This window comes from Austrofundulus limnaeus, unplaced genomic scaffold (genome assembly GCF_001266775.1).
Source record: "Austrofundulus limnaeus strain Quisiro unplaced genomic scaffold, Austrofundulus_limnaeus-1.0 Scaffold28, whole genome shotgun sequence".
Lineage (NCBI taxonomy): Eukaryota > Metazoa > Chordata > Actinopteri > Cyprinodontiformes > Rivulidae > Austrofundulus > Austrofundulus limnaeus.
In genome coordinates this window covers 1,895,097-1,904,763 of record NW_013952430.1, presented here as the reverse complement: position 1 = coordinate 1,904,763, position 9,667 = coordinate 1,895,097, and the positions used below count along the sequence as shown (strand labels likewise).

The 9,667-nt window shown below is 39.1% G+C and overlaps 1 protein-coding gene across 30 annotated transcripts in view; it reads left to right on the top strand.

Moving 5' to 3' along the window:
- Positions 1-9,667, top strand: part of kcnma1a (potassium large conductance calcium-activated channel, subfamily M, alpha member 1a) — a 178,949-nt gene that overhangs the window by 50,902 nt on the left and 118,380 nt on the right. For 29 of the 30 annotated variants that reach the window (XM_014005060.1, XM_014005059.1, XM_014005089.1 and 26 more), the window contains one exon: positions 5,545-5,709. In XM_014005060.1, the coding sequence (XP_013860514.1) occupies positions 5,545-5,709 (165 nt within the window). Of the gene's footprint in view, positions 1-5,544; positions 5,710-9,667 lie in introns of those variants that run through there. The other variant, XM_014005091.1, reaches the window with a different exon arrangement.

Here is a 9,667-nt window from a genome sequence, read left to right as displayed (position 1 = left end):
GTATATATACTGTATATATATTATGCTAAATATAGTTTAAAAGACCAATATTATGTTTCTCAGTTGTTATTAAAATGCTGTCAATACGTATAAATCAAAAATAAATTTGACTTATAAATGCCTTGAAATATGCCTCTGTCTCTTTAAGAATTCCTACTGATTCCGTCACTCCCATTTCAGCATGTTATACAACAGCTTTGTGTCGTTTACAGCCTGTAGCGTTGTAGCCTACATTGTTGAAATGATAATTAAAAAAGCTGCAACGTTATACAATGTCGGTTTTGGAAAATTGCAACTCAGGATACAACTGAACCTTACCGTCAGACCGGAAAGTAGGTTTTTTGAAGCGAGCAAGTTCAGAGGCATCATCCTCTCTCTCTCTCTCTCTCACACACACACACACACCAATTTTGTGATAATTTAAATATTATTAAAATGTGGTGTAAGCCATCTAAAGCACACAGACCATAACATAAATTAAGAATGCTAACCGCAGATCACAGATAGACCACACAACTGAACAAAGCAACGTGAGTTGTTTTTCAGCTTACCTGGGCACTCCTGAATGCTGGAATTGCATCATCTTTTAGTGATAATCTTGTTTTTAGTCCACTGTTCATCCATAAAGTGGCTCACATAAATAAATAAATAAATAAATAAATAAATAATTTCGTCGGAGTGTTACTTGGCATCTGAAAATACATGTCCTCAAAGGCATTTTAAAATCTGAAAAGGACTGGACTGAGAAGTATAAGCTCAGCAGATGCGAGGTTTCACCAGGTGTTTGTTTTCTAATTGTTGCTGCCGACAGGCGTGCTCTGTGATATGGAAGCTTGGCTTGGAGACACAGCCCAGAGGAGGAGCTGCACCTAATAGGTGGTTCTAGGGCCAACCAGCCGTTTTTGCTATCCTGAATGACTGCCTCAGGACAGTACAGGACAGTACGTTTCTCAAACATGCATGAATGAGTCAAAGCAATACTCTGGGCATGTTTTTGATGAGGGGATACAGTTATGACGTGATATAAAGCTAAAAAAAATATATTTTACATGATATTGCCCCTTTAAGTTTTATGATTTTTCCATTACAAGTTCAGCGGACAGTTCACGGTGTAACAGTAACTTTTAAAATCTTACTCTAACTCGTTTTGATACCCACACAAATTATTCATCCAAAAGTTTGGATTTTTGTCTTCTTCCGCCCACGGGATCTCTCACTTTCTATAGGACCAGTAGCTTTCTTTCAACTCACCCCTCAAGAGAGCAGTGAGTGCACACAAGCTTTCATAGAATTCAGATGACATCAGTTCAAAATATTGTCTTCAAAACTGGAAGTGAAGATCTTTTTAATGCGTCACATTTCCTACATAAAACCCTGTAGAATCATAAAAGTCCATGTCTGACCATCAAATTCTTCTTGCTGCTCACAGTTCAACTGTTTATACAATTGGTTTTTCACAGTCCCTGTTTGTTTGAAGCTTACTTATCCGTCTGCATTTCTGTCAGCTTCTCGTGACTTCGGCAGTCAGGGAGTGACAGACACAGATGTGTGTGGTCACCTTGACTACCATCCTGACAGAAGCTTTAAATGTTTCTTTTGATCATGATTCTCTTTACACTTTTTACACAGTTCATGCATCAAAATATAGAGATAAAAAATAGTTTGGATAATTACACAATTGAGGGCAGCAGCTTATGGGGTCCAAGTGTAAAATGAAATGTTGAAAAAATTCACTAACATTTTCATTAGCGGTTGCTTTTGTGGCAGGATGATGATGTGTGAAGATGGTATGTAAATTTTAAATTTAAACTGTATTTCAAAAAGAAAGAAATAAGTAGGTCCTCTGGATGTGACTAACCTGTTTGTCCAGCATGTGGAGGCAGTGCTTTTAAAGCTGAGTTCACCTGAAACTCATCAGACTGAAGAAGTCTCTTGGATGAGAGACGAAACGTTTCAGTAAAGAAGAACCCATCCAGAGGACCTACTTATATTTTCTTTTTGATTTTTTCTACCTGGATTACTGAGATGCATCAGGACATAAAACTGTGTTTATTGAAAATAATACGAACGGTATGTGTGGTCCAGCAGTTTGCAGCTCAGACACAAGCCAGAACTGCAAGTTTGATATCTTGTATGGAAATGTTACTTTAGCAGCATTAGCAGTTGTTATTGTCTCAAGATCAGAGGTGCCCAAACATTTTTCCCAAGAGGGCCAAAATAAAAATCTATCCACAGCTATAGGCCAAATGCAGTAAAATAATACATGAAATACAAATACTTTTTAAGTAAAGTCCCTTATTTCTACCAATTAAGCTAGCAGCCAGTGCAATGGCCCTCTTTTGTTTTAGTCTGTGCACTTGGAGAAAGTCTGCCTTATGCTCAAGTAGCAATGGCTCATGGGATATTTCATAAATTGATAAAATATGAGTTTTTGTGGCCTTATAATGTGTGCAAATATACATGTGGAGTTAAATCTGATCTAAATATCCCTTGTTGTTACTTCATGTTTCCTGTTTAATCCTAATACTGTATATCAAAGATAAAGTCAGCACCATGAATGAAAACTACCTTCAGCTCTTTATATAGTCATTTGGCCAATAGAAATACTGTGTTTCTACATGATGACAGGTTAAAACCTTGTAACTTTGGCAACTGTTGGTGGGCCAAATCAAATGGCGTGGCGGGCCAAGTTTGGCCCACGGGCCCCACTTTGGGCTCCACTGCTCAAGATGATGATGTCATAACAAGAGCCGAGCACCAACAACAAATCTGCGTTCTGAAATACCTGAATGTAAACCTCAACATTTAGCCAAAACATTTAACATTTTACTTTTACATTTGCATACATTTAAATTTAGGATTTAAAATTGACATATATTATTTAAGATTTAAAGTTAACATTTAATAAAAAAGGATTTTACACTCAGAAAGTGAGCCAAATATTCAAAATGTGCTAGTGACATTTTTTTAACATTTTATTTTACACTTGGCGCCCCATAGTAGCTGCATTGGCACCCTTCAAAATGTCCGAATTTTTGTTTTTGTTTTTATTTTTTTAAGAAATTTATTCATTTCATTTAAAACAAAATAACTCTATACAACAGAAGAAAAAAATATACAAATTAAATAAAATTTAGAGTTTTATGTTATGCACAGTTGTACACAATTTTTTGAAATGTAAATTTAAAAGCAGTACTCAAAATGCACTAAATTAGCTGGGATGTGATTTATTTTACAAGATCAACTTGAGGATTAGGTGGTTGGGGTCTTTCGGTTGAGAAACTAAATAGACTCAACATGCGCGTGCTGTGATGTACTCACACAGCCGGCCAGTGAAACTTTAGCCATCAGTGTATATGCTGACCTGCATGCATACACACCACGCTGAATATCTGCAGCATGTTACGGGGGGACATATGCTGATGATGTTGCTGAATGCACATTTAAAGATGATGGACTCGGGGTTGGTGGTTCAGGATTCAGGAGATGGCAGAATCTTAGTCATGCAGCAGTCAGAAACATTTTTTAAAGAGCTTAGAGGATTCATTTTTTTCCTGCAGCAAGTTATATAATGTATGTTATTGTGCAAATCAAATATATTTCAAGTAATCAGTTTTAAAATGTTTTTTCTGTCAACAAAGCAGTGTAACCTGTTTCTATAATAGCTACCAGGTGGTTAGTTTGTTGCTTCTAATGTGAGCAGCTGCCCTGTGTACAGCAGATAAGACAGGCTTGGGAAGGAGGACTTGAAGAGACAGGAACTAAACCGAATTTATTCTCCAACTTAGATCTAAGGAGATATTTTACACATAAATATTTTGCTCACAGTGCTTAGCTATAGTTGAAAAAAGGAACGTAAGGTTGGTCATCAAATGATATAAACATAATTTACATTATGCAAACTATATCTCTCTGTTTTCCTATTATATGCATTTGTTTCCAAAATTAAAGAAATTTACTTTTTTCAGTCCAATCTTAACAGTGACTGATAAATCAGACACAGTTGAAAGTGTGTGCATTGTATTGAATTGTTCCAGTTTCTGTTTCAAAAGATCACAAACAGCAATGCAATCTTCAAAAAATAGTTATTAGTATAAAATGTTTGGCCATGTTCCACTTTAGGAGTCTGCTCACTTCTTGTCTTGCTCCACCTCCTGCTGCTGCTTCTCTCTGTGTGTGAAATGAGCAGCATGGAGGAAGGGTAGACACACAAGGAGTGCTCCGCTGCAGTCAGAAATAACATTTAACACCGAGCATAATCAGTTATTATTCCATCATATGATGAGACACTTTTTGCTGGGGGGAAAATATGGTTGCATCATGAAACATGGAATTTAGAACAACAAAAACAAAACTTTGGGGGATTTTACGGAGCCCTAAAATATGTTTATAGTTCTTCATAATGCTTAATGTGTTTGTTTGTGTTTATTATTTTATCCAGTAACCTACTTGTAAAATTGAACCAATTTGTGTCAGTTTAAATGGAACAGTCAAAGCAATTTACTTTTTCTTTAGGTGCAAAAATGCAACATTTCCAAACTCAACAAATGTTTTATTTTTAAGAATCAGGATTAATGACAATGACTGGTTTTTCATTTCTTTCTGGTTTTCTTACCTACTCAGACAACATTAGAGTCTTCAAACCATTCTCACTAAATGTACTTTTAAAGTTTTGGACTTTCTGTTCACCATTGCGTTTAAAATGTGTCTAAAGGAGGGGAAACTGAATTATCTTCTGGAGCACAGAGAGCCAACAGCAGCAGCAGGGAAATGATCTGATGACTAAGTCAAACTTTTTTAGGCCCAGTTTATTAGCATTGTTATGGGGTTGGAATGAAATTAGGAAAATGGCTGTGTCCATGCCGTATCATTATCAAATGTAATCCAATTCGATCAGGCAAGCCTCTTGAAATGGACAGAGGACTCTCATGGGCTGATCTACAACAGCACTGTTCTTACACCCTGCAGAACACTATATAGTGCAATTTTTTTGTTGCGTATGAGCAGATATCTTTGAATGTGTATATTTACTTGCTGAAATGTGTTGCCTCTGTGACTTTAAACATAAGGAAATCTACTAATTAGATTTTTTTTCTGCCAGAAGGACAGGGAAGCTGAGAGCCAACTAGTGTCAAAGTAAGGAGTGAGTGAATGGCTGCAGAGGAGCAGCTGCACGCCGTCACTGTGGCAAGCAAAGCATGTTGGCGAACTGCTATGCAGCTCTGCTCACTCATATGCACAGGAGAAGGAGCATTAAAGGGCCCGAGTGATGACAGCAGTGATATGCTCTTTACCCTAAAGAATGATCAATGTAAAGAATCATTTGTGCAAATCAACTAGCTTAATACGCATTGGGATAATTCTTGCAGTAGTTATCACTTGTATGTAGATTTATACATGAGCGCATATGATATTAAACATTAGAGGACACAAGATGAAGCCAGGAGGTCCGATGTGTCTTAACAGTGTCAAAGGCGTTGCTCTGCCCTTTTACTTCCTTTTATTTCTTACCTTCAGTTGGTTGTTTTCTTGCTTTACTTTCAGGAGGCCCAGAAGGTGAATAATCCTGCCAACACCCAGGCAGCAGACAAGACAAAGGGTCCTGATGAAAAGGAGGAGGCAGCAGCCAGCGAGGTGGGATGGATGACTTCAGTCAAAGACTGGGCTGGGGTCATGATCTCTGCTCAGACGCTCACTGGCAGAGTTTTGGTAAGTTTTGCTTCACCCAATGGACATAAATATTTAAGAACCCCAAACTCAAGAAGTAGAAATTCACAGAAACCTTTTGATTCAGTCTCTATATGAGCAATCTAAAACCTTGTTTCTTTGAACAATCTGAGCTACAACTGATGCTCTGACGTCAGTAATCTTCCACATGTTGCTTTCACACTGGTTTTACACAAATCGACTTGGATAACATTGAGCACTAAAGTTAATGTCATTGTTAAAGAGGCTCAGACCTGGCAGGATTTCAAAATTGGCTGGCAGAGTCCATCTGTGTAGTGGTCCTATCTGCAGCAACCTTTAGCTCCACTGTCCTGGGCCCCTGTTAGCACAACCTATGAGTGCAGGGAGTCATCCTCATCACATCTGGACACAAGATCTTTGTTTAAAGGGATCCCCGATTAGTTGTAACATTAGACTTTATTCGATAAAAACATATTTTAACTGTAAAATAAAGCCTGAAAAAATACTGTAGGATGTTCAGTTTTTATAAATTTTAAACTAAAAGGTTAAAAATATATTACACAGACGGGGCAATTTTATTTACATGCAAAGGCTTCTGGGTAAATGATGACGTGGATAGGTCCTCGGTGCGAGGCTGCTAGCGAGCTATATCCACCCTGAAGGTTAATCTTGGACAATATCTGACGAGTGGCTCTTTTAAATGAAACGAGAGCGTTGACAGAGAGGAGAAGGTAGAAATGACTCAGCCTGTAACGGTCTTCATTTTCACCTGAAGGTTGCAGGATTCCATGCAACCTTCAGGTGAAAATGAAGACCCCAAACCCAGACCCAAACCAGTGGTTATTCCGTATGTTGCGGGTGTTTCGGAGAAACTGAGACGTTTATTTTCTAAACATGATGTCCCAGTGGCTTTCAAACCCCAAAACACATTACGGCAAAGGCTGGTTCACCCCAAAGATGGTTTGAGAGAGGAGTAAAAGAAGCCATTTTTGTGAAGAAAGACCGTCCATCATTAAATAGAGGTGGAGGCCTCCGTTTTCAGTTGTCCCCCTCCTACAGTGCTGCTATTGCCAGTATCACTCCACCCCCTGTTAACAATAGGTGTTAATTAGGTGTCAATGATAGCCATGTGATGTGAGTATCAGTCACATGGAGGCAGGGTTTAAAAGCCTGAATTTTGCCTGAAACTCTCAGACTGAAGAAGTCTCTTGGAGGAGAGACGAAACGTTTCATTAGAGAAGAACCCGTCCAGAAGACCTATACAGTTTTTTTTCTTTTTTATCAGAGAAATAGTTTATGGTCAATGCTGGCTTGAAAGCATCATACTGTATGTTTATTTAAAGACATTAACATATCGTTTAAGCTCTTGTGGGCTCATAAAATGCTGTGGCCGTCCACTTTTGGCCCACAGGCCTTATGTCAATTTAATTATATTAATGGTGTGGCATAAACTCATGGAATTCTGATAGCTGATTTTCACAACAGGAACATTGAAATGGATTTTACTGCTGTCTGTGCATTTCATTTACGTTGGAATTCCAAAAAAGATGCAGTTAATGTGCATAATAATGGTCATTTTGATGTATTTTATTGTAGCCTACAGTTCATGCATAAACATTTGTTTTTGTCTCCTAGTTGTGTGTTTAAGCTCTCCTTTTCACATCTCAACTGTAATCACAGTTGATCTGTTTTTGCACAGACATCCACTGTGGACTGAATGAAACAGTTGTGGGAGTAAGAAGAAGAGAAAAAAAAACCTCAAGTGAAATACTAACAGAGTCACTGTTAATGCATGCTGGAATGTAACTCTTTCCTCACGCCTGATGAGAATAAATTTGGAGTTGAGAACGACTCAGGCCTTTCAGGGAGGAGAAGATGGTAGTGGTGGGGGGATCCTGAAGGGAGCTGTCAATTTACTAAATGAGCTTCTCTTTCATCACTTTCCCACTCACACAGCTCCACTGGCACGGACACAACTCCCTTTTTCCTTTCATCTTCAGCTCCCAATCTGCCCTGTATATATATGCCTCTGTGGGCTGTCAGTGTGCGAGAGAGATTTAAAGTGCGAGTGCACGAAAAACGCCAGCAGAAACAGATGGGCAAGTTGAAAGTAAAAACAGATTGTTTGTTACCTTCAAGGAGAAATGAGGCACAGGCTGTTTAAAAAAAAAAGGGGGGGGGGTGTTAGGCTTAGTGGTGCCCCAGTGCTTCACCTATTGGGTTCTGTGCTACTTCTGGTGCAGGTGATAATTCTGCACACCGGGCTGTGTTTCCTTACGGTGCTCTCTCTAATGACATGCAGCACGATCCTGCAAGTACTCTGTGCTCTGTGAAGGTGAGTGACTGGCTCATCATGTGGGTGGAACATGCACGTCCGTGGGTTCTCGGTTTGCAAGTATTTCTCCACATATACTATACTGTAAAAGCAGTGTGGCTGTGGGTATGCAATCTACTGTATGCATGCGAGTGTGTGCACGTGTGTGGGTGGTTAGGTGATTTGTTGTGGAGCTTTTTTCACTCTTCCACCAGTGCTTTACTGCAGATTGAATTTGCAAGGAGTAATCCGTGTACATAGAACCTGGCTGGTAACCATGGCAACTGCTGTGTAGTGGTGCTCAGTCATCTTGGCGTTACAGCAGGCCTGTCTGCCTGGGCCGAGCAAAGCAGGAATGAAACCACACACCAAGAAAACATGGCTGCTTTCATGCTCAAAAATACACACAAACACACACGGGTTGCTTCATTCTATTCAAGTGGAGAAAAACAAAACAAAGCAAACAGAAGCAGACTGAGATGGATTGTTCCTGGTAGGCAGAGCCCTCCATCCTGGTTGATTTGTTCGCCTTGATGACTTTACTGTTAGTGAAAAATCAAGTATACCCTTAGGCTTATTGAATTACCAGACAAATATAAATCCACCCAGGGTGGGAAATGATTCATTTTTCAACCTTTTCATATAGAGTCGAGTTGCAATCACAAACACATCTTGGGGGAAACATGTTCAAAATACATTTTCTATTATAATACCTGAAACTCTCAACTAATAGGTTTTGCAAGCTTAAACTGTAGCAGCTGGATTTTTTCTTTTTTTCTTTTTGGTTATTCTCATATAAACTCTGGAACATAAGCAGAAAATCAAATCGTATCGCCGTTTAGAGTAGCCCATTCTTAAACACACAAGCTGCAGGAAAGTTTCAGTGACAGACATTAGCCATGGCTGATAACCGGTTTTAAGGTACATCACAGTGTCACAGTGTCAAAACGTCATGGTGTCAAAACCACTACATTTTTTTGGTCTAAAAGTTCCTACGGTACTTTTTATTACGATACCAGACATAAAGCATTTCCTGACTCCTTTGGTCTCATGAAGCACCGTGGTCCCCCTTTCTTGATTGTTTTTTCTAATCATCCAAAAATGTTTGCAATAAGTTACAAGAGTAAGAATGCTAGCAGATGAAATATATACATCCATTTTCTAGTGATACAACTTATTGAATTGATGACCCAATTTTTTGAATTGGACATATGCATTTAAATCCTCCCTTTTCACATTTAAATCATTCAGCTGGTATCTATTTAAAGTGGAACTGCAATGCTTTGGTCCGAATTCCTCCTTATTGAAGCCCCCTTCACCCCTTTTCTGAGATGTGTCTCAGATCAACTTGTTTTGATGCTGTCTCTTTAAATCCAAAGGAGGCGCTTGGCATTCCACCCCCCTTCAGCGGCTAAAAAAGGTGGATTTTGCATGACTATCATGATAGTGGCATCGGCTTGGCAGGCTCTTTGCTCCCATATTACTTCAGAGAAATACAATTAATTTAGACTTATGGTGCGTTTACACCGAACGCGATTTCAGCGTCAGGAGCAGCAGGTTTACATACAAAGTCTATGGTGGACGCGCTTCATGCAACGTCGGGAAGTTCTGCGGCGCCTCAAGCGCGATTAGAGCAGCGCGATCTGAACGATCTGAGCGTTCAAT